The 24,001-nt window shown below is 56.3% G+C and overlaps 1 protein-coding gene across 1 annotated transcript in view; it reads left to right on the plus strand.

Annotated features, from left to right (window-relative positions):
• Nucleotides 1-24,001, plus strand: part of HMCN2 (hemicentin 2) — a 90,204-nt gene that overhangs the window by 19,929 nt on the left and 46,274 nt on the right. The window contains exons 12-32 of the mRNA XM_019541112.1: nucleotides 560-681; nucleotides 904-1,176; nucleotides 1,786-1,927; nucleotides 2,101-2,228; nucleotides 2,839-2,952; nucleotides 3,351-3,500; nucleotides 7,266-7,460; nucleotides 7,944-8,039; nucleotides 8,983-9,110; nucleotides 10,090-10,234; nucleotides 10,845-10,957; nucleotides 11,501-11,660; nucleotides 12,292-12,457; nucleotides 16,875-17,002; nucleotides 17,780-18,052; nucleotides 18,890-18,973; nucleotides 19,476-19,667; nucleotides 20,279-20,409; nucleotides 20,949-21,096; nucleotides 21,650-21,776; nucleotides 22,088-22,242. Of these exons, the coding sequence (XP_019396657.1) occupies nucleotides 560-681; nucleotides 904-1,176; nucleotides 1,786-1,927; nucleotides 2,101-2,228; nucleotides 2,839-2,952; nucleotides 3,351-3,500; nucleotides 7,266-7,460; nucleotides 7,944-8,039; nucleotides 8,983-9,110; nucleotides 10,090-10,234; nucleotides 10,845-10,957; nucleotides 11,501-11,660; nucleotides 12,292-12,457; nucleotides 16,875-17,002; nucleotides 17,780-18,052; nucleotides 18,890-18,973; nucleotides 19,476-19,667; nucleotides 20,279-20,409; nucleotides 20,949-21,096; nucleotides 21,650-21,776; nucleotides 22,088-22,242 (3,170 nt within the window). The remainder of the gene's footprint in view (nucleotides 1-559; nucleotides 682-903; nucleotides 1,177-1,785; nucleotides 1,928-2,100; nucleotides 2,229-2,838; nucleotides 2,953-3,350; nucleotides 3,501-7,265; nucleotides 7,461-7,943; nucleotides 8,040-8,982; nucleotides 9,111-10,089; nucleotides 10,235-10,844; nucleotides 10,958-11,500; nucleotides 11,661-12,291; nucleotides 12,458-16,874; nucleotides 17,003-17,779; nucleotides 18,053-18,889; nucleotides 18,974-19,475; nucleotides 19,668-20,278; nucleotides 20,410-20,948; nucleotides 21,097-21,649; nucleotides 21,777-22,087; nucleotides 22,243-24,001) is intronic.

Here is a 24,001-nt window from a genome sequence, read left to right on the forward strand (position 1 = left end):
AAATGTGGCCCGCGGGCCAGATGCAGCCCCCCCGGCCATTCTATCCAGCCTGCGGAACCCCTAAAATATTTAGAAAGTTAATATTTATCTGCCCCGGCTGCCTGTCATGCGGCCCTCGATGCCTTGCCAAAACTCAGTAAGCGGCCCTCCGCCTGAAATACTTGCCCACCCCTGACCTAGAGGGGCAAGTGCTGGTGCAGAGAGGCAGTGGCGGGGTCTTCTGGCCCAGCTCTGAGCAGGTCTAGACAATGCACATGTCCTGGTGCTCCTCTCACTGCTTTCATTGGTGGAGCCGCTGGGAAGAGACTTCAAGACCAGTCCTTGTGTGGACAAGAGTTTGAAGAGCGACTAGTGATTTCTTTGTCTTGGGAGTCTCCAGGGAGACACCTGGCAAGGTCCGGACGTGCAGGGGGTGCTGGACCACACAAAACTGAGCCACTTGGAATGACAAAGCCACAGGGAGAAACCTTGGCTCGTGCCTGACGGGAAGAGCCCAGCAAAGCCCCTGGAGCTCTTGCTCCAGCCTCACAGGGGCTCGTGCTCCCTTTGTGCCTTCCAGGAGCTCTGGGAACACCAGCTGGGAGATCCCCGTGACTTCCCAAAGCGATGAAGGCTTTTACGAGTGCATTGCCACCAGCAAGGTCGGGGCCACGCGAGCTCGGGCCTTTGTGTCCGTCACAGGTCAGTCCTGGAGGGCGTGGGGCACGTTTGGATCCGTATGCAATCGCACCTCAGTCTCCAGGGCAGGAGGCAGCCATGAGGTCTCTGCACCTGTGCATTGCTTCTATTTAATGCCCAAAGCTCAGTGTTTGGGGGTTGGACAGTCCTCGGGGACAGTGTCTGGTAGCGACTCAGCTCAGGTTGGCGGTGGTTTGACCCCCGTGTTTGGCTTCCGCCCTGCAGAGCCACCTCCACGTCTGCTGTCCCCGGGGAACATCACAGCAGTGCCGGGCGCAGGAGTGATCATGTCCTGCCTGGTCTTGGGAGGGGATGTTTATAACCTGACCTGGCACCGGGATGGGCAGTTGCTGCAGGTGGATGAGAGCCGGGTGCGGGTGCTGGGGAACCTCTCGCTGCAAATCAACAGTGTCCATCTGGGTGACAGTGGCCGGTACGAGTGTCTGGCGAGCAATGAGCATGGGACAGCAAACGCTTCCATCTGGCTTGTGGTGCAAGGTGAGCCGCCCCGTCTTTGCACTGTGTCTGAGCCTTGCATCCTGGGCTGTTGCTGGTCACCAGTTAGGATCCAGATTCGCTACGACTCTGATCTCGTGGGAGGCCCCCAGGCTTCTCCAGGGCATGCTGCCAAGCAGCAGGGATCCTAGACAGCACCTTGCCCCCAGGGAGCTGTTTGCGAGGGGCTGTGCTGTCCCCTGAGTGGGTGGAAGTGGTGCCAGAGACAATGTCTTCAGTGGTTCCTGGGTCTGTGGTTGCTAAGATCAAGCCTGGCCTGATGCTCTAGCAGAGCAAGCGGCCTCTGGGGAGCCCCTGCTTCCTGTGCAGGGTCCTTGGGCCATGCATCAGCCTAATCTCCTCACTTGGCAGCAGGAGAGGGCAGCATCGGGTGCCCTGGTCACTCATTCCTCTGGCCCTGTATAGTCTGTCCTGTCCTGAGGGACATCTCCACTTCAGCAGCCCAGGTTGACCGCTCTCAGTTACTGCTCCTTTGCTTTCTATGCCATTGTTTTGCATTGTGTTCCCACCCCGGGGAAACAGGAGGGGGAGAGGCAGAGGCTGGCAGCGTGACAGGCTGACACGTGATCCCTTGCGCCTGTCTCCGTTTAGAGCCGCCCCGTGTGAGGGTGGACCCGAGCTTGCAGCAGTTCACCTGGGGCGATGAGGTGAGGATCGACTGCACAGCGCTGGGGCACCCGGCACCCTGGATCTCCTGGAGACGGTGGGGCAGAGCGCTGGTGACAGGTGGCAGGTAACCCTCTCCATAGCTCGGCTCCCGGGCTGCCAGACAGCTGCCTTTTTAGGACACGTGTTAAGGACACGTTTAAAGCCAGTCATGCTCCTGTCCCTGTGCTTCATCATATTTTCTCGAGCTTTGCTTTGGGACAAATCTGTGTTTCCCAGCTTTCTTCTTTCTTCACCCAGGTTCCTTGTAGATGCTCAGGGCACCCTGACAATCAAGGATGCTGTCCGAGGGGATGCTGGGAACTATAGCTGCTATGCTGCCAGTCGAATTGGATGGGATGAGCAGACAGCCGTTCTGGTGTATGCAGGTACCCACTCTCCGAGGCTGCCCCAGAACAGGACCTCGGCATGCTCTGGGTCAGGCCCTTGCACAGGATGGTCATGATAACTAGTACTTACTGTGTCTATGATAATAGTACCTAGGAAGCTTGATCTTGGACCAAGGCCTTGATGTTCTTGACACCAGGCAATGGGGCCCCCTGCGGAGGATAGCGATAGGACCACTGGCCTTGGGGTCACTGTGCTACAGACCCCTGCAAGGTTGGAGTCAACTGAAGGCAATGAGCTTTGTATCACTACTGACTTGCTTGGGGGGGATTTTCCTTGCGCTGCTGTGCTTTGTGACTCTTCCCAGGTCAAGTCTACCCTTGTTATCAGACTCTCATTTTCAAAACTCCCTCCAGCCTACCAAGGGAGTGGATTATTGCAGCGCACACCTGCTTAATAGTTTAGCCGCAAGCCGATCAACTGGGGGCCCTTAGCGGGCTCTGGGCTTTCTCACCATCACCATCTCCTCTTGCTGGGTTGTGATGGGCTCTGGGACATCTCGTGCTTGCCTGTGGCATCCACACAAGCTGTGCTCAAACCCAGAAGTGACTCAGAGCTTTTTCTTGTTCTCGTTTTGTGTTGCGGATACAGAATCGCCCCACATCACTGCGGTGACGCCAGTCGTCCAGGCCCTGCTGGGAGAAGACGCGATTCTGGAGTGCCGTGTTTCGGGGGTACCCCCGCCCCAGATCACCTGGTACAAAGGTATGGCTGGCACGGACCGTCGTTCCCCGTGCAAGGCTCGGCAGCACAGACACGTTCCCCCTCCCCGCTCCCCTCAGGCAGCGAGTGTGTCTCAGCCTCGCCTCGCTCCTGGACCCCGGGAGCGGCAGCTGGCTTTGCAAGAGTTTGCCCCCACCTGAGCTTGCCATGTTGGCAATGACAGGGAGTCTCAGGGGGGACCCTGTGGAGAGATTCCTGCCTCTGCTCTACAGGCTTGAGGAAGCCTTGGTTCAGGGTCTGAGCACACCCACCCCCCTGCCTTTTGAAGGCTTGCCCCTGGCTAGCCACAGCCATGCTTGCTTCTGGCATCAGGAGGAGCACGAAGGGGCTTTTGGCTGTGACGGATACAGGCATGACCTGCAGCATGTTCCCTCGTGCAGGGGAGCAAGAGGTGGCGTCTTCCCTGCCGGGCACCCAGCATGGCATCCTGCAGCTGCAGGCGGTCCGGGAGGGTGACGCCGGGGAGTACGTCTGCGAAGCCGTCAGCGAGGAGGGGGTGTCCTTTGATGCCATCATGCTGGAAGTTGGAGGTGAGTCTTTCTCCACGAGCCTTCGGCTACTTCGGGCCCTAAACGGCAAATGACTTAACAGCGTGGCGAGCGCGGTACTCCTGTGAGAGGCTGCGTGGGAGGTTAGACAGGAGTGGATCTGTTCGCCCAGGGTCACTGGTTTTGCCTCAGCTGTTATGGGGAGTCTCTGCCCCTGGACTTCCCCCACAGCCATGGCTCACAACTGAGGTTCGTGGTAGACGTCTTTGCAGACTGAGCTTCCATCCTGTCCTCAGCTTTGTAGCCTCTTGAAATCTGGGGGTTTTAGAGGGTGCACTTGAAGGCGGATTTTACTGCTCGATGCATGATACAAGGATGGCCCCTTTGCTCCTACAGCACTGAGCTCCAGCCGTTGCTGGGGGGAAATGCTGCAGCCCAGCACCCTGCTGCCTGGTGGAGGGTCTAGCTGGGAACAGTGAAGAGTTGTGAAACCCTGGGATGATTAATGCCTGACACCTGAGGGCAGAAGATGAAGAAATAAGGAACTGCAGGGGAGGCTGGGGAGACCAGCTGCAACTGCTCCTGGGGGGGAAAGGCCAGGGTGTGGGCTGACCTCTCTAGTGCACAGATTAATTAGCATTCACGGTTCATGAGCAGCAATGGTCCAGGGAGTCTTCTCCATCCCTGCTCAGAGAAGGGTGGCAAATACTGGGTGTGCTGAGGATGGGAGGCAGGGTCTGCTTTGGTCACAGTGTGTGAAGCTGAAGATATTAAAAAAATAAATTCTAGGACTGGCGTAGGGGAAAACGAGTATGGGACTGAGTCGCAGGGACAGGCACGGATCCGGCAGATGGACAGACGGCCTGGTGAGGTGTCTGTAGGCTGCTGGCTGGTCAGGTAGGACCTGCAGTAGAGAAGGACGGTGTCACAGCTGGTGCGAGACGCCGCTGATGGGCATTGGCCTCCTGGCAGCTCCAGCCCGCCTTCATTTTGGCTGCCTCCAGCTCTGCTGATTTGCCAGGCGCTGGCCCCTTGCTATCAAAGACCTGTGATACCCCAGCCCAGCAGGCTGCACAAGGGGGGCTCTGCTTTCCCTGGAGCTGGGGGGGCTTGTGCGTCCTGCAGCCCCCTGCCTCCTGCACTGGGAGCGGCCCAGCACAGCACAGCTCACGGCAGGCTTGCGCGTCTGCCAGAAAGACCTGGAAGACAGCATCCTTCAGATGCCAGCGGCCCGGTGGGACTGAGCCCTGAGCACGGCTCGTGCAATTGCATTGCAGCATCTGTGCTGAAGGGCATGCAAAGGGGGGGCGTAGATGAGAGATCCTGTCCAGCAGCCTGCTGTCGCTGGGCCGAGGGGCTGGTTACAAGCTCTCCGAGCACTAGCAGCGCTCTGGCCTCTCTGTGCTCCTGAATGGATGTTGTTAGTGAAGGGACACACCCAGGCGCAGTCCGGCTCTGAGCTGCTTGGGAGGTGGCCAAACTGGGATTAGAAGCTGGGACTTGTCTACTGCAAACGCTGCGCTTGTCCCCCAGACCTTAGCCCCGCAGCCCCTGGGGAGCGCAGGTGGGGTCTGGCCGACCCACGCTCCCTTCTTGGGGAGGCATCACTCACCACATACGTTATGGTGTGGGCTGCAGCTGGCGCCAGCCCCAGCCTGGCCGTGCTCCTGGGGAACGAGGAAGCTGAACCATCTCGAAACAGGACGGCCCCCTCACCGCCCGCTCCTGCGGCCCGGCTGAGCAGCTGTGGTCTGTGGGGGTCGTGGAGGGGACTTCTTCAGGCGCCAGGTCCTGGCCAGCCCCACACCGTGCTGGGTGCTGCTGGCTGTGCCATCGGCCTGCCGGTGCGGGCAGCTGGCTCTCGGCCATTCTCATGGCCTGGCACGCAGGGGATAGGAGCTGGGAGGCTTAGCCAGAGCCAGAGCTGGTGAGGAAATGGGCTGAGGCCCAGGAAAGCATTCACAGCCTGGGGTGTGCCAGCTCTGGAGAGGTATTACCAGTTCCCCGTGAGGGGGTATGTCCTGCCTACACTGATGGAGCCCTTTCCGCTTGCTATCGGGGAGTGCCATCCTCCCCGCTGCCAGCTGGCCTGCCTCCCACTGGCATCAGGTCCTGCTGAGCTGAGCAGGGCGCCGTGCCTGCACCATGGAGCAGCTCATACCAACCAGGTGGCGATGATGCTCTTCCTCGCCACTGGCCGGCAGCTTCCCACGGGCCCACGTTGGGAGGGAAAGGAAACCCTCCAGCAGCCACTTCGCCTGGGGCTGTTCTGGGGCCGCGCCACTCTGGCTCTGTTTGTTTTGAGGCTTTAAGGAGTTCAGTTTCTTGCTGGGGCTGTAGGAGATGGCTTGGTCATCAACCCAAGGGCCCTGCCCTGGGGCTACCTGAGGATTTGGCCCCCACCTGCCACCCCCATCTCTCTCTGTAAATGCTCTTTGGCTGTGATGTTTGCAGCCTCGGCACATTGCAGCTGAGGCCTGGATGGGGGCTGCCCTCCGGGTCCTGCTATCATGTCCTCTCCATCACCCAGAGGGGCTTTGGCCCCGGGGACTTGAGCCGTTTCTTTGCTATGACTGTATCCCAAGCAGGGGACTTGGCTATGATACCACAGCCTCCTGAGCCCATTACGGCACAGCGCAAACTTACGGTCGAACTGGGTCCAGTCTGGCTACAGTGGTCATGCAAAAGTGAGCCCTTTGCAAACTGCTGGTGCAGGGGGGAGAGAGAGGGATGCTTAGGTGGGCTGAAGTCGCCCACTGGACCTCAGCCCATATTGACACTGATAGATCCTGCCTCCCTGCTCTTTGGGGTGTGCCAGGAATCGGGGGTGGGTGAGTAGCCCAGCAGCTGTGGATTATCATTTGTGGCTGGAGGAGGTCCCTGAGGGGGGGCTCTAAAATGTCTGTGTGTGCACATGCACGTGTTGGACCAGGAGCAGAGGCCCAAAGCAGCCAGGCGTTGCTTGGAGAGGAGCAGCCCAAATAAAACATTAAACGGAGATTCCCCCTTGCCTTGTGCACTGGCCGACCCCTGCTGCCTCCTCCGACGTGACAGATGCCGGGTGTGCGGGGTGTGTGTGTGGGCGGTTTGGCAGGGGGGCTCTGTCGGACCACTCCCACCCCGCTGGCTGTTTCCCACATGCTGATCCGATCGAGATCAAAGTGCCTTGTCGGGCTGTGGCACACGGGGGTTCCCAGGTTTCACCCAGCCCGGAGAGGGAAAGGAGCGGGCTGCCGCTGGCGCTGCCCTGGTGTGAGAGGCCGCCGGGCCCCATGCACGGCTGCCCTTTCTGCGGCGAGGCTCTGCAGCACGGTGCCGGGCTCGGGATTACAGGCAGGAGGTGGGGGATCTTGTACCGGGTGTCAGAGTGGGAGGGAAGAGCGCGCGGCCTGGGCCTGACGCTGTTCTGCTCCGCGTGAGAAGCAAAAGGGACAATTGGGTGCTGTGGTCTTGGCATTGTGCCCTGAGTGTTTTGCCTGCTGGAGCATGGGCCTCTGTCCGTGTGCTGGGTGGATGCAGGGCTGAATAGGCAGCATTGCCTCTGTGGAGGAGAGGGACTCTGCAGAGCCCACCAAAGTCAAGGGAAAGCCAGGAGGGCCTGACTCAGGAGCTCTGAGTGCTTGGGGTGGAAAGCCCTTCTTTGTACCCTACCCAGGTGAACAGGTCAGTGCAATGCTTGCCTTGGGGCTGGGGTGTGAACTGGATTAGGAAAGGGATTCATGGTGCAGAGGAGATCCAAGGTTGCTCGATTTTCCTCAGCACCAGCACTGACCCCAAGACTCTCAGCTGCCTTTTCTTTCCCTTTAGCTGCCCCTTGGTTTTCCGAACGCCCAGGGGATGTGTCTGCTGAGATGGGGATGAGCGTTACTCTGCCATGTCGTGCTGAAGGACGTCCTCGTCCCCGGGTTACGTGGTCCAGACGGGATGGGAAACTGATTGCTACCCAGCTCGGTCAGCTCCCCAGTTCCAGCCCCTCAGGCCTGGATCGGCTCTTTATGGAAAGTAAGAGAAGCGGGACCCTTGGGCACCATTTCTGCATGTGTATCCATGTGTCTGCCAGTGCAGCAGTGCTTCTTATACAGGCATCACACATGTATTTAGCCGGAGCACACAGGCACGTATTTCTTAGTGTTGATGGTTTGGCCTGTTCTTATCTATTTACATTTCATACCATTTTAATAATTGCGTATGAATACAGTGACCCCAAGCACCTTGGCTTGTACACCGTTGTAGCCAGCTCTGGCCTGGCTGGTATTTGCCAGCTGCTGGTTCTGAATTTCTCCTGCCTTGCACATCCCATGCAAAGAGTGCAAGATGTCATGGGTCGGGTCTGGTCTGGTAGCAGGTAAAGGCACTTTGCCCTGCTTTGGACAGATGTGAATGACAACACAAGACAAGCCAGAACTGTTTTTAACTATGCCCCAGACCTCCGGGCTGAGCCCCTCCATGCTGCCTGCTCAGCGCTTTCCTTCTGGTTTGCCTCAGGTGTCTCTCTGGATGACCAGGCCACCTACGTCTGCGAAGCAGAGAATGCATTTGGGAAGATCCAAGCTGAGGTCAAGCTCACGGTCACTGGACACGGTTTACACTCTTTTTCTCTTGTTGGGTGTATTGATGGGCGGCTGTCTTGCGACTTAGCTGAGACAAACTGGGATTTGGGGCATGATTCTGTGGGGCAATTTCCGTAATGCCGGGAACACCATCATGCCCTGGGGGCAATTCTTTCTCCACCATTAGCTACCTGGACTCCCTGAGCTACGTGTTGCAGAGGTCCTCCCCTGAGCTGGGGTTTAACCCTTGATGTTCTTTGATCTTTGGGATCATTCTGTTAAAGGATGAGCTTGAGCCACAAAGCCTAAACACATGGGGAAGGTGGATGCCAATCCCTCTCAGCTTTGGGCTGAACCAGATCCCCAAATTGGGGCTCTTGGGGTGGGGAAAGGGTAAGACTGAGATCTAGACTTCATGGGTCTGGCCCATGTCTGCCTGTAACGTGGTACAGTAAGCTCTGTCAGCGTGCACTGATGCTTCTCTTCTAAGCAGGGGTCGAGCTGGGACCTTCAGTACCCAAGGAGATAAGGCTCTGTTTCTTGAGCTAAAATAATGATGCCTTTAGTTTTAAGGAGGCTGGCTTTAGCTAAGTGGGGCACAACTGCATATACAGAGCCATTATACTTCATGGTCGCAGGATTTAGGCATGCCTTGTGCTGATGCCCCTGTGCTCAGGGGAGCGCCGAGGGGGTACCACACGTAACTGAGATCAGTAGTTTAGCATAGGGGGGACCAGGTCATTCATGCACGTGTGCGTGTGCACACAGCCACGGTTCCTCCTGGCAGTGAGCAGTGGGTCTGATGTGAGCAGGGACTTGGTGCTGGTTTGTCTGAGCTGGGAATCTGGAGGAGTCCTTTGTTATGGAGATTAATTTATCAAACAGGCTAAGGAGCGGGGGAACTGTTCCCTTGGGCTTTTCCAGCTGGTTTGTCCCCAGGTAATGTTGCCTTTTCTCTCTTCGTCTCTCTCTAGTTGCTCCTGAAATAGCAGTAGGTTCCCCTGTGATCCATGCCCTGGAAGGTCACCCCGTCTCACTGCCATGTGTGATCCTTGTTGGGAAGCCTCTTCCCGACCGCCAGTGGCTAAAAGACGGGCAGCCTGTGAGTCCTTGGTCTTCTCCATCTGAATTGCCTGGGTTGGGGCAGGGAGGGGGAACAAAGCTGAGTAACCCAAAGAGCAGCAGAGTCCCTGTGTGCTGGAGGTGATGTGGGCCACGCAGCAGGTGTCATGTCAATGCGATCTGCTATTCAGTCATCCAGCATGCAGCCATCAGCTACCTGAACAGCTCTCGGGCTGGCCCATGACAGAACAAGGAGCAGTGGTCTTAAGTTGTAGCATGGGAAGTTTAGGTTAGATATTAAGAAAAGCTTTCAGAGTAGGTGGGTAGTGAAGCACTGGGGCAGGTTACCCAGAGAGGTGGTGGACTCTCCATCCTTGGAGGTTTTTAAGACCCGGATAGACAAAGTCTTGGCTGAGATGATCTAGTGGGAGATGGTCCTGCTTTGAACAGGGGTTTAGACCAGATGTGACCTCCTGAGGTGCCTTCCAACCCGCATTTTCTATGATCTCTTTTACAACTGCGGGCTCCAAGGGAAAGGCAGGGAAGGGCTATAAGATTACCCAAGCCTTCCCCAGATGTGAGCACTCCCCTTTGCTGAGAGAACGTGCAGCATCAGATACCCCTGACCTTCAGCCTTTGCTTTCCCTTTCTTAACTGCATGCCCCCACGACTTGTTCTGCCCCCCTCCGGCACTAAGTAGTTCTCCTCCCTCCTCGGCGGCGGGCGCCGAGCTGTGGAGCTGCTGGGATGTTGCTCTTCATCATCACTGACCCAAACCCCACTCCTTGCCCCATTTCCCTGATCCTTCCTGTTAATGGCCCCACTCTTCTCTGCACTTCCTCCAGTGTCATTAGGAGCTGGTGCAAATTGCCCAGCTCTGCTGATACTGCTGGAGTGACACCAGCATTCACCACGTAGGGAAGATCTGGCCAGAGGTATTTTCCCATGTGGAAGAGCAGGCGGGCGATGCTTGCCAAGCCGACGGCCCACCCTGAGGTGAGGTTTTTGCCCTCTCGCAGGTAACTCTGAGCAGCCCCTGGTCTGTGCGTGCAGACGGTAGCTTCCACATAGACCAGGTTTCCCAGGAGGCCTCTGGGAAATACACCTGTGAGGTCACGAACGCCGTGGGGTCCCACCGTCAGAATGTGTCTCTCAGCGTCCGCGGTGAGTGGGTTCAGTCTGGGGCGAAGCGTTGCTCCCGGGGCTGCCGTGATACCGATGCAGCTGCGGAGGTTGTGCATGCAGGCGAGCACGGGGCAGCTGGTGGCCGCGGTGCCTTTGGGGCCAGGTAGGGGTTTGCACCAAGCCGGAGGAGCAGTTCCTCTGTCTCCAAGCAGGAAAATTCTGCTCCGGTGAAGCTGGCTTTCCCTAGAGGTGCCAGTCCCCAGAGCAATGTGTTGGTCACAAAGGAGGAGAGGAGCGTTTCTGCTGCCCAGCAGCCTCGGGGTGGCATAACCAGTTTGGACAAGGGAAATTCAGTTCAGGATGCGTGCCGGTCAGGATGCATGCCGTCCAGACAGGCTGCAGACCCACACTTGAAACCTGCCGGCTGCAGCCCCAAGAAGCTAAAAAATGCAGAGGGGGCAGGCTGGGCTTTTCAACCAGGCCTTGGGGCTGCAGCTCCCGAGAGCAGAGGGTGGCATTTTGGTACTTCTGGCCAGATTTTTTGGAAGAGCCCTGGAAGCTCAGGACCCAGGCTGTGTTCAGCATGTGGCCCCTCACCTCTGCTTCAGGAAGTATCAAGCAATGAGACAGGTGCTTGTGTTGCCCGCAGTGCCCCCCAGCATTGAGCCTGGTCCAGCTTTCTATACCACCAATGAAGGAGTGGCTGTTACTCTGCAGTGCAATTCCAGCGGTGTTCCTGGTCCCACCGTTGTCTGGACAAAGGTATGTTGGGGGGGGTCTGGTGTCAAAGGCAAGGGGAGCACGGAAAAGCTGTCTCTGTCTTGCAGGTAAATTTTGCACAGGACTCCCAGCCCTCTTGCTGCAATCAGGGTCTTGCCTTTGCTGGGAGACGGCATAGCACTGTCAGGCCATGGGTGGGCTGCCTCATGTTAGCTCACGTGATGCTAACTGCTTTGTGCGGAGAGGGGCTTGCATGTGCAACACTGGTGGGGATTACCCACAGGTCCCCGCGGTGTGCTGAGTCATGGTGGAGCCCAGTGTAGTTTTCCAGGGTTGTCAAAAGCCAGAGAGATTGGCTGGGAGTCAGAGGACAGGATAGATATGCACCTTTGTAGACTAACCCAGTAAGATGCATATATATGCTTGACTCCTTGGGCGTTGGGGCTCCCAGGTGTTGCAGTAACAGCTGCTTGGAAAGAATCAGCAAAGAGAAGGATGGCAAGCAACTTCTCCCTTGCATTTCTCCCCTGCTCAGCATCTCCACCTGGGGATGCCTAGCTGCTTTATTCTGCTTTTATTTCAAAGGAAATGGAGCCCATCTCCTCCCAGAGCCCCCACCACCGTGTCGGCCACGACGGAAGCCTCCTCATCTCGCTGCCCTCTGCCAGGGACTCGGGGGTCTACGTCTGCACAGCGACCAACCTGGTGGGCTCCTCCAGCCAGGAAGTCCAGCTATCTGTCAATAGTGAGTCTTACGGCTGCGTGAAAACCCCTCCGGGTGGCGGGGCACTCGCTTTGCTAGTGAGCAGAAGGGATGCCAGGACAACAATCTCCAGGAAAGCTGATAGGAAAAGGGAGACTCTTCTCTGGTCTCACCCCTTTCCCAAGCCCTCTTACTCCTGGACAGCGGGAGTCAGGCCCCTCACGTGTAATGGGTGTCCCCTTCCCTTCCCCACTGGCTTCTGAGCTGCTCTAAGGAGCCAAGTGCAAACCTTGTCTAGCCACAGGGCGATGCTGCAGCCTGGGACTCCTGCTGCTTCGTTTGGGAAGTGTCCAGCTGGGACAGTGTAGCCCAGTGGGGAGGGCATGGGGCCAGGATTCGAGAGGCTGGGTGCCTTTATGACCTGTGTGAATTCTGCATGGCGGCAGCTGTTGCTTGCAGCTGAGGGCCTGATCTTGGTTAGGGCTGCAGCAATAGCAGAAGTAATACGGGGGATGCTTGCTTAGAGCACGCTGCTGGGCAGGGTTGTGAAGAAGCAGCTCCTTGAATGCCCACCTTGTGCCGGTGCTGAATGAACTGAGCTGGGGAAGAAGCCAAGAGCTTCCCGGCTCGGTGACCCCCATCTCCTTTTCCTCTCTCCATCCTGCCTATTTAGCCAAGCCCAGTATTAGCGTTAACCGATCCCAGGAGTCAACCGGGCCAGTAAGAGTCCTAGCCGTGGTTGGGCAGGAGATGACGCTGCCGTGTGAAGTTCAAGGGTATCCCCCGCCGCTGGTCATGTGGACGCAGGGATCCCAGCCACTGCCTCTCCTCACAGCGAGGTAAGGAGCTGGCTCCGCGCTGCTTTACAAGGTAGAGAGTGAGGGGAGTCCAGCGTGGTTGCGGCTTGTTGTGGGTAGCCCAGCTCCATAGGACATGATGTAGCTTCCACGAGATGAGCCATGTCCAGCCCTTGGTGTGAGCCTGATTGCAGTGCAGCTATACTTGGGATGGGTTTGGCTTAGATACTATTGCCCTGGAAGAACATGAAGTGTAGCGGGCCCTTTCAGTAGACCCTTTCCTAGTGCCTGAGTTGCCCTCCTGGTCCGTGAGGGGGTCAGATCTAACTGATCATTCATCAGCGTTTCATGGGAGCGGGGTGTGTCTCGTGTTCAGAGCTGGAGAAGTAGGAGTTGTGGCAATGCTTTCGCCCACAGTATGGCATTGGGCAAGTCATTTCCCCTGGATGTGCCTCAGTTTCCCTATCTGTAAAATCAGGATGAGGGTCCCTCTTGCACCAGGGTGGACAACAGACATCGCTTAGTGTTCGCAGACCGCTGGAGACCCATGCGGATCTGGCCGAAGGCCCGTAACTGCAGCAGCTGGCTCTGACCAGTGACGCAGGACGCTGCGAATGGGAAGGTCCCACCAGCCCCAGTTCTGTGCACGAGGAATGGCTTTCCTTGCTGGCAGCTGTGATTAACTGCACCTCTCCGGGGAAGCCTCTACCCCAGCACAATGAAACGCACCAGAATGATATCAGCCGCTGGCAGGACCCTTGAAAGAGATCAGAGCGAGCACTGAGCTTCATCCCCGTCAGCCCTTCATGCAAACAGCTGTCGGGAAGGAACATCTGCTCTCAGACCAAAGCATGCCCCCCCACCCCCCATGCATATGGGGGCTTAGTTTGCAAGCTTGGGTGTAGTGGGGGAGGGGTGGGCCTTTCATGTCCTGCTCCCCTGTCCCCGGCACATCTGGCTTTCCGTGCATTCTTGGCTGTCTTGGTCACTTGTTAAGGTAGGAAACAAAAGAAAAAGCCAAGAATATTTCTGGAGTAAGACAAGATTTGGAAAGACGTTGAGTGATGTGTTCTGAATGCAGCAAGCCCCACCTCGGCGGGAGAGGAGAAGGCATGCCAAGAGCCTGCGAAAGCGCCTCTTGCTGATGCTAAGCAGTGTCATGGAGACAGGTCTATGGTGTGCCTCATCTGTGCTAAACATATTTTATGGCCCTCTGTTGGGACTGAATTAATGTGAGGTTGCCTTCTGGCCAAGTGGCCTTGGAAAGCCTCCTTCGCGCCCTGCCTAGGTCATTCCCGTTCCTTGGTGCTGTTTTTCTTCTGTTTATCCACTTGGCTCTGTCACAGAGCAGAGGGGAAATGTGCTGTCCCCGGCTGTGGTTCCCAACCACTTTCCATAGGCCCTTGTCTGGTCAAGCCGGGATAACTTTGTAAAGTCCTGAGCACGCAGTTACCACGCACCCGCAGATAACAGAGCCGGAGCCTTATCACCCAGCTGCCCCTTAGTAGCTGTTCCTTTGCTGAACTAGCAGCAGAGGATCCCTGAATTTTATGTTGCCCAAGTTTTGCTATTTGCTGTGGGATAAGGGCGAGTGCAGAGATGGCTACTGTGAGGCGGGGGACATTGCGACTCCTGGTCATTGCAGGGCCAGGGGTAACTGGCTCAGGGAACTGTGGACCGCCCGGGCTCATAACCCCGATCCTACCTGCCTTGATTCTTCGCCTGTCCCATAGGGTCACTGGCCCTAGTTTGGGAACTGTCGCTGTGAAGACTAAACAGGCAGATGAGCGCTGTGGACACCATTTGTAGGGGGTTACCCACCAGCCTTGGGGTCCCAGTGGGGTGGATGAGCCCCCAGCTGGAGCTCCTGTTGACTTCCATGACACCGTGTCCCCTGCCCGTTCGCTGACCTGGTTCTGCTTCGGAAAATGCAAAACGAGCTGGGCGTGTGTCGACCTCAATTGCGAAAAGGCCAGGCCAGGGTTTTTTTTCTCTTGGCAATAGCTCTGGACCAAGTAGAGGCCTGGGTGTGTGGGCCCAAGTCCTTTGGAATAAGCAGGAGGAGGATTTGGATTCCTGTCTGGAATTTATTTGTCTGAGCTCACCTAGCCGCGAGGGGCACGGTGGTCAAGGAGCAGCCAGGCGTGCGGGGGAGAAGGGGGAAGCGGGCACCCATGGTGTCTTTTGCCTTAGATACTTAGGTGAGCCCAAGACTGTAGTCCCCAACAGGCTTTAATGCCTCTACCTTCACAGCCCGTCTGGGAGGGCGAGCTGTGCTATCAGCCCTGTTGCACAGATGGAGACCTGCAGCACAAGGGGCAAGACGTGAATCAAGGTCTTGTGAGTGCTGAGCTAGCCCCCGGGCCGTGCTTTGGGCGGTCAGTGTTGGTGCCTGGCTGCCGAGCAAAGCCCCGCAGCCCCTGTGGCATCCTCTGTGCAGGCGTCAGCGAGCCTGAGCCCTGCATTCCTCACGCCCACCCTCACCCCCACGCGTTTCCCAGTCCTTTATTCTGGTTTCCCTTCCCAGCTTTGCAGCTGGCCTGAAGTTTTATACTGGGCCAAACCAACGTCCTGGTTCCCAGCTTTGTAGCTGGGGCCGACTTTGATAATGCTCAAATGATTTTCTTATCCAGCTGACAGCCACGCTATTACATGTATGTTGGGGAATCTCCACATGGACAGTTGCCTTTCTCCAGGGGGAGGAGATGGCGCGGTCGGGGGGCGTAGGAGGAGAGGTTGGAGGGTCAGGGAGAAAGCTCAATGTAAAGAAAAATGCAGGGCCGACGAGCTTCGTACAAAGGGAACGTCCTCTGAAATGCTTCCTGCTCTGGCCTGTGCCCTGGGGAGCCGCCAGCCGTCTGGCTGTGCAGGGGCTAGAATAACTGTGGGCTATTTACCTGGCTGGCTGCGAGACGCTGTTTGGGCTTTGGGTAGTTAAGAGGACTGCTAGCACCAGGCTGATTTAGTCCTGTCTCCTGCATGGCTGGGCAGACTGTCTCCCTCCTCTCTGCGTCTCCCTGGGTAGTATCTTATGTCTTACACAGTAATCTCTGCAGGCAGGAATTCCAAGGGTGATGAATTGCCACTGTCAGGTCAAGTACTTCCCTTCCCTGCTCCATAAAACAAACAGCATCAACCCAGGTTTTTAAGGCCCATGTTCCTCCTGTTGTCATTCCCCACCCCCCATTAAGTTAATGATACTAATGACAGAATTCATCCCTGCTGTATCTGCACTTTCTTCAATGAGATGATTTAGCTCTGGCATCCTATATGTTATGGCAGCTGCTATTGAAATGCAGCCACTGCTGGGGTGGAGCGCGGTAGCTGAGGTTAAAGCAGCCCTAGGAACTTGTGCTGTCACTATTTCATGGTGGAAAACACCTTGATTTAACCTCTTCTCCCAAGGGACCTTTTCCCCTGCCTTTTCTGTCCCATCTCATCGTTGCCCTCAGTTCCCCAGTCCGGGGGACAGCTGCCTCTCATCATTTGCATGGGTCACTTATGGGAGCCCGCAGTGGGGCGTTTGCGGATGTGGGCTGGGATGATATCATGTCTGTAGGAACCTGGACCAAGCCGGGTCAGCTGGTGGCAAGTGTGTGGTCAGCTCCAGCTGCAAAAGCTGATCTCTGTGGACTGCTCCGCCACCATCAAGGGTGACCTTCAAAATGACCTTCAGCCCCCTGGCAGCTCTGCAGCGATGTCTCATTCTCCCGTCTCGGGTGGAACTTTCCTCCTGCCTCATTCGTGAAATTTTCCTACCAGAGAAAATAGCTTCTTGGATCTCCTGCTACCAGGGCCCTGTCTCCTTGTCTCTGGCACGCCAGCATGCTCCATATACTAGCAGAGTTGCCTTCATTTTCTCTCTTCATGCTACAGGCTTGGGCTTTGTGGAAGGATTCAGAGCCACTACGGCTGAGTTACCTTGCTGGCTCTGGGCAGGTTACAGCTGGGTGGGCCTGTTTGTTCCTGAGCAAGGGGTAAGACGCGGCAGTCTGCAGGGAACAGCCCTGATTGGGAAGGCTGGGGTTCCCAGTTGGTTGCTCCTCCAGGCTGGAGATAGCTCATGGTCTATGTATGCGTGCGATCTTCTGAGTGGTGTAAGAGCTGTGCCTCTTCACACCATCATGGGCTTTGAGCCCCTTGGGACAGAAGCTGTGTGCGGGCCGTCCTGAATGGTGGTCTTCAAGAAATGTCTTGCTGGTGCTGTCGCTCGCTGCCCTTAGATAGTGATGGGACATAGGGGGCTCCTCGGCTTGAGGTTTTTTTCTGATAAAATATCCCTGGTTCTGAGCTGCTGAGCAGCTCTGTCTTCTCTGGATCCTCCCTCACCATACAAGCTGCTCCCTGTGATTATTTATGTTGCTGGGCTGCTAAAAGAGAACAGCAGAGATAAAAACACGGCTGTCCTCCTAGCTCTTGAAGGTTTTCCTGAAGGCTGGCCTGTCCTCTCTCCATCTAGGTACAGCATCCTCCCTTCAGGCTCCCTCCGGCTGGCTGAGCCCAGGGTGTCTGATGAAGGCCTTTATACTTGCACTGCTACAAACCCAGCTGGGAATGCCTCCCTGAGCTACCACCTGGAAGTCCAAGGTACCTGTAGCAGCAGAGCTCTGCCTGACCCATCTCGGGGGCTGAAAAGTTTCTTGCGATGAGGGGGTGGAAAGTTTTAGCAAAGGGGATCTCCCTGCCAGCAGGGAGGGCGAGACAGTTGCATTTCCACAGCAGGATCGATGCATCCTAACTGTAAATATCCAGTAAGGAACAGGCGTCCTTTGAAGAGTCCAGAAGAGGCTGCTCCTGGTCAAACCCAGAGCTAGTTATCCCCTACTGCATCTTGGCTCGAAAGCCTCTCATCCCAGGGGCTGAATCTTCTCCCGAGCCCATGAGGCGTGAGGCTTCTTGCAAGTTGGCTTTCCCAGCTCGAATGCATGTCCCCAAAAACACACTGGTTGCACAATGCACAAACATTTTGCCTTGGAAAAAATGCTGCTTTCATGCAGAATGCCTGCGCTGTCAGATATCCCCGTGTGGCATAGAAATAAAGAAAAAAGGACTGCCACCAAATGGGACCCAGGCTTATGTCTAGAGGGCGTTCCAATTTCTCTCCTGACCGAATGGTTTAATAGTGCTCAGAGCAGAGAACAAGGGCTCGGGACTCCTGGCTTCTGTTTCTGGCCTCACCGCTAAATCACCAAGTGACCCGTGGTGTGAAATTTCTCCTCGGTGTTGCCAGTGGCGTTAAAGACGCTGGTGCCCACGCGGAGACCAGGTGTCAATGAATGTAAGGACTTGAGGCACAGCCGGTGGCTGCTTGCACTGCCTCCCATTGCTGTTCTCTCTTCTTAGCGTAAAGCCTTTTCGTTCCAGTGCCTCCTCGAGTCCTCCCAGCCCCCAAGCTTTTGAGGGTGCTGTCAGGCCGCACGCTGGACCTGCCATGTGTGGCTCATGGTGACCCCGTGCCCACGCTCAGTTGGTTCAAGGATGGACGTTCCCTGAGGGTAGGTGACCGGGATTTCCTGGCGGGACCTGACGGGACGCTCAAATTTGCGGATGTGCGGGTCTCGGATGCCGGGCGATACCGCTGCGTTGCGGCCAGCGGCGCCGGGGAAGATGCCATTGAGTTCACAGTGGAAGTGATGGGTGAGTGCTGGCCCAGGGTCTTGGCACCTTGGTGAATGTATTGATAACGTTCAGCATGACGGTGGACAGCAGGGTTTGAATGACGGCCCTTCGCAGCTTAGGCTGCTGTTTTGACAGCCCAACAATCCTACCGGCAAAGCTTGCGACAGGGTGTAGTGGGTGCTGAGCAGGACATGGAGCCCACCACAGCCGGTGGGTGATTTGTAGGATTTGCATCTTTCCAGGTGCACTGAGTTTCAAGGCTCAGGGGCAGGCCTGGGAGGAGAGAGGTGCTGTCCCCCAGTGTAGATTTAAGAGTGAATGGGCCCTGATTATTTCATGATCTTGTGTATTGAGAAGGGCCAATGCTGAGCCCTCTCTGGCCTTAGGCCAGCAGGGTGAGTCCTCAGAGCCCCCTCCCCGCCCCGCACGGAGGGGAGCCCAGCCGAGCTGCCCCCAGGATGGCGTCTCAGTCCTGCCCCCAGACATCTGTGACCTTCCAGCCTTCACGTCCCCGCCACCTCTTTGTCTCATGCTGGGCCCTCGAGCAGCGGTTCCCGAACTCGGACAGATTGCGTGCCGCCAATTTAAAACGACACATCCTCAAGCACCACCAACAGTTTCTTTTTTCAGTTCAGCCTGAAGTACCACCAGCAAATTTTTGTCATATAAAGTCATTATAATAAACCTGTTAATGTGTAGCACCGGTGGGACCCATTCCACAGACTGGGAACCGCTGCTCTGCTCTGGAGGGTCCCCGCACCGTGCCCCCTTGCCTGACAGCACAAAGGAAGAAGCTTGGGCCTGACAAAACGGGGGCGGCAAGCTCGCCCTCAGTACCTTTTCTGCCCCTTTCAGAGCTGCCCTACTTGGAAGACGGCGAGGATGTCGTGCTGGAGCGAGTGCTCGGCGAGAACGTCGCCCTGCCCTGCCCGGCCCGAGGTGAGCCCCGCTCCTGCGGCGCGTGGGGCCGCTAGCACGCGCGGGCCAGGGGCGAGAGCGCGGGGCGGCTCGTCTGGACGGTGCCAGTGATCCGCGCAGCTTGGGCCGAGGCAGCTCTTGGGACTGGGGCTGCCGCAGGGCGGGAGGGAGCCGGGTGTCTGCTGGACCAGGAGCACCACCTCGTGGCTATGCTGCCGCGTTCACAGACACAGAGCAAAGGCCACCCACCCGGTCCCTACCCCGAGGGCTGGCGGAGGAAGTCCCCAGCCCACAGAGCCAGGAGTTAGTGGGATGGGCTGCCCCCAGCAGCGTTGATGGGAGCAGCTGGATCCGCTCGGCCGTGAGATGCGCATAGCAGCGCCTGCCACTGCTGGGCACTGGGGTACGGGCATACGTGACTGGGACATCCCCCCCTGGGTGGGAAATGGGACGTCTGCGGGGGACCCCCTCTTCCAGAGAGGAGCAGCGCTCATCTGTCTGCCGGCCCTTTGCTGTCACGCAGGGACGCCGAAACCAGTCATTGTTTGGCTCAAGAATGGTGCAGAAGTCCTGAACGCCTTGCCGGGGGCCTCGGTGCTGGAGGAGGGCTCCCTGGCGATCGACTCCGTCTTGACCAGTGACAGCGGGGACTACACGTGCCTGGCGACCAACGAGGTGGGCTCCGCGGCCCGCAGAGTCAAGCTGGTGGTTTACGGTAAGATGGTGTCCTGTGGGTGGAAGAGACCCCAGGGCTGGGCAGGGGAAAGGCTGGGCTGTGAAGAGGCCCAGCAGTTGCACCTGAGCCTCCGAAGCTGGCCAGTCGCTGCTGTCTGCGGCTGTCACAGACAAACTCCTCCATCTGAAGTCAAGGCCGCATGCGGACTCCAGCTACTCCGGGCTGACCACGTGGAGCTGCTAGAAACAACTCCTTGCTTCCTACAGATCCCCACCCTGCCTGACCCAGCAGCCAGGGAAGCCTTTGAGATCGCCCAGGACCTCTGCATTTGGGTGGCTATGTCACTTAACGAGCAAAGAGCCCTCCACCATCCCCTCACTTCTCTCCATACATCATGGCCGGCAGCTGAAATGTGCCCTGGAGCTTTTTGCCGGCCCCAGGGGCCTTGGGTCACTGTGCCCTTCAGTCTGGCTGGCTGCCCATGCAGGGGCAGACCCGTAGTTCTGCCCTCGGGATGCACACCGGGGCTGCACATAAGAAGCAGGTGTTGCCGTGTGTTTTGGTTGGCGTGTGCCAGGTGCCAGCTCCTCCCATAGGCCAGCTCCACCTACATCTGCTTGTTCTTCTCATGGCATTGCTCTTCCCTGTAGCACCCCCTGAGATGAGAGGCGGCAGCCCTGAAGGGAACGTCTCAGTCTTGGCCAACCAGACCCTGACTCTGGATTGTGATGTGTCTGGCACCCCTGCCCCTGCAGTCACGTGGTCCAAGGATGGGCAGCCAGTAAGTTGCAGAGCAGCTCCTGGGGGGAATACTTTCAGCGTTGGAGGTGCAGTCCTAGGTCTTGATTGGACAGCTGCAGCAAAACGCAGGGCCTGGGCCTGTGATGTGCTGATACTGGTGTCATTTAAGTTGGATTTGTGCACTGATGTAAGCTACACTAGCCTCTGCAGTGGACAGGCAGCCAGCTTTCCTGGAGCGTCTGCAGCAGTGGGCATTATTACAGGTTGTCACCTACAAGTGATGGAGGAATCAGTAATAAAAGCCTGCTTGTACTGAGCAGCTGCCGTGGGAAAGAAGAGGACACACAGCGTCTGCACTGGTATAACTAACATGGGTGTAGTTTTACCCTCGCTTTTCAGGGGGTAACTCTGCACTAGATTCCAGTAATGCGCATCCATGTCGGGCCACGTAACATGTGTCTGCTCCTTGGTCACGCTGTTGCACGTGCAAGCTTTTGAGTGCTCTGTTGTGCACCTGGGCTGCGGGTAGTGGAGTTTAAGGCTGCTCCTGACTTCATAGCTGTAGCGATTTACCCCTAGGTCACTGAGAGCAGCAGCCTCCGCTTCTTCCACGGAGCACAGTCCCTCAAGTTTCACAAGGTCCGGAAGGAGGACTCGGGCTCCTACACCTGCAGAGCAGTGAACAGAGCTGGGGAGGTGCAGCGACGCTTCCATCTCCTTGTCCTTGGTGAGTCCTGGGCTGGTGAAATCTGTTTGGGGTTGGTAAGGACAGGAACAAAATATCACTGGTCAAGCCATGGCTAAGGAGCAAGCATGTCGATACTCCTATTGTGCTGCCTCAGCACAGACGGGTTGCAGTTGCTTTGGCAGTTGAAATTCCTCCTTAAAATCAACAGATGTGCAGGGCATGGGTTGTCTCCACTGGGTTCAGCTGAGGCTTTGGAGGAAGCAAGTGCAACCCATGAAGGACTGCACTGCATTAAAGAAGCCCTTAATATTCTACGTTTATCTACTTTCATTATGCAAAGCCTCCCCAAGGGATGCCATGGCATAGAGGGTCTCTCCAGAATGGACCAAGAAAGAGGATGGGAAACCCACAGCCATCTCTGTACATCTTCCCAATGTCACTATGCAAGGATAAATGGGTTTATCAGTCAAGCACCCCTTCCAGCCCCTCATTCACCACCATCCCCATTCTTGACTGTGGTCTCCATAGATTGATGGTCACTGAGCTTTCTTTCCACTTGCTTCTCCGTGTCCCTTGTTCTTTGCTCCCCTAGTTCCACCTGTGGTGTCTGGATCGGGACCACCCCACAACGTGTCAGTGCTGGAGGGCTCCGAGATGGTTTTACAATGTCAAGCCATGGGAGTGCCACCTCCCTTGGTTGAATGGATGAAGGAGGGACAGTAAGTGAGCCGTGGTGGTGGGTGCTGGGGAATACGGCTTCCTGAAATGAGCCAGGAGCTTGGGTTTAATGGCAGCTGCGAGGCCTAGTGGAATCGGTGTTTAGGGGGTTATCCACAGCAAGGGTGGGGGGGACCTGGGCTGTGTGGAGCCCAAGAATATCCTTCAACAACAGAAGAAGCATGTTAGGAAGTCCAGTGACCCCTCCAACACATGCCTAATGGACCAGCACCCATTTCCTCAAAATGGCATTGCTGCATTGCCCTGGCTGTGGTTCCCCCCTAGGCATTTGTACCACTTCTGTACCCCCCAGGTCTTTCTCCCCACTGGATGCTCGTATCCAGCTCTTGGAGGAGGGACATGTCCTGAGGATTGAGAACAGCCAACCTAGAGACCAAGGGAAGTACCAGTGTTTGGCGTTCAACCAAGCTGGCCAGCAAGCCAAAGCTTTTCAAGTGCATGTTCAGAGTAAGTTCCCAATAGTGGAATAAGCTTCTTCAAACCTACCTGGCTCTGTTACAGGGATAGGCTTTCAAATAAAGGCGCTGTGTGCTGGCTCCTGTCCCAGACTTGTCCGTAGGTTTCTAGGAAAGTAGGTGGAAAGGACCTGTAACAGGGTGCGTGGCTTAGGGACTGCAGCCCAGCTGCAGGCAGCTTGAAGGGGATTGCCTGCCTGCCTAGGGAGACTGGGCCAGTGGACAGGGATGATTGGATGGTCCAGAGGAAGTCAAAAGCTCCCGGGGAACGCAGAGATGCTGAGGCTACAAAACAGAGCTAGGGTTACTCTCTCAGGATCTGGGAAAGGACCGCAGGTTTTGGTTTTATTGTTTATTGTTTAAGTACTTTTTGTTTGATGCTCTAAGTTGTTTCCTCTGGGGACAAGTTTGCCCCTGGGAAAATAAACACCATGTTGTGGAAAGTGGCAACCTGCTACTGGACCTCACAAGATCCTCTAGCCCAGTGCCCTACTCAAGGCAGGATTGTCCTAGACTAAACCATCCCAGCCAGATGTCTGCCTACGTGCTCTTTGAAATGACATGAATGTGAGGCTCTGGAGGGTAAGTTGGCTTGGCAGAGATGAGCTCTCTGTTGTAGACGAGTTGTGTGCAACCCTATCAGCATGTGTAACGGGGCTTGGATTGTGTGCCTGTTGTCTCCATGTGCATGTCGACATGTATGTAAGGGATGGATGAGAAGTTTGTGTCATTGCTGCACCATAATAATCCATTGTCTGTCTTGGGGCAGTTGATTATCTGTATTGATTCTTTCCTCTCATTAGCCTGGTTTTATAGGTGCAAATTGATGGCAATTAACTGACTACATTAGCTAGCAACTGTGTATTGAGCTGGTCCCTGAGTGAATCATGCTTGATTGGTAACTGGTAACACAGTAGCTTAGCAGCCAGGCCTGCAGTTGTGTCTCCCACACCCCAAGGCAGACACAGTTAGTCCCATGGCACAAGTTTTGCCTGTCAGCAGCTAGGGGTGCAGGGCCCCAGAACCCCCCTGCACCAATCTTCTCAACAGCTGGCAGGCTTTGTGGCCTCAGCAGGGGCTGCCATCCCTGCGGCTGTCACCCTGCTGCGCCTTAACACACACAGTGTCACCCATGGCACGAGTTTTGCTTGTCTGCCGCTTGAGGGGCCGTTTCCCTGAAACCCCTGCACCGATCTTCTTGAAACTTGGCAGGCTTTGTGGCCTCAGTAAGAGCTACCAGCCCTGCAGTTTTGACCCTCTGTATTGTAGCGTCTAGATGTGACATGACTTTTGCTTTCAATAATTTGGGGTGCAGTTCCTCCCAAATCCCTGCACCGATCTCCTTGAAACTTGGCAGGCTTTGTGCTCTCTATGCAGAGTCTATAACCCCTGAAATTTCATCCAAATCAGCCACAAAACAACAAAGTTATAGATATTTTATTGTTTCCCCATTATACCCTATGGCCGGGTCTCCGAGGTGGCTCTGAACCACTTCAGGAAGCCGAATGAGGCGGCGCTTCGACCCGGATGTACTGCTTCAGATCCCGAAGCGTCCAAAGCTTCTCCAAATCCAAAGCACTGTCTGAAGCCTCACACAGGCCTACCAGATAGGGAAAGTCAGGCTGTCAGCTTAGTCATAGATTCATAGATTCATAGATGCTAGGGTCGGAAGGGACCTCAATAGATCATCGAGTCCGACCCCCTGCATAAGCAGGAAAGAGTGCTGGGCCTACATCACCCCAGCTAGATAC

The sequence above is a fragment of the Crocodylus porosus genome, unplaced genomic scaffold, assembly GCF_001723895.1.
Source record: "Crocodylus porosus isolate Cpor-Errol unplaced genomic scaffold, CroPor_comp1, whole genome shotgun sequence".
NCBI classification, from domain to species: Eukaryota; Metazoa; Chordata; order Crocodylia; family Crocodylidae; genus Crocodylus; species Crocodylus porosus.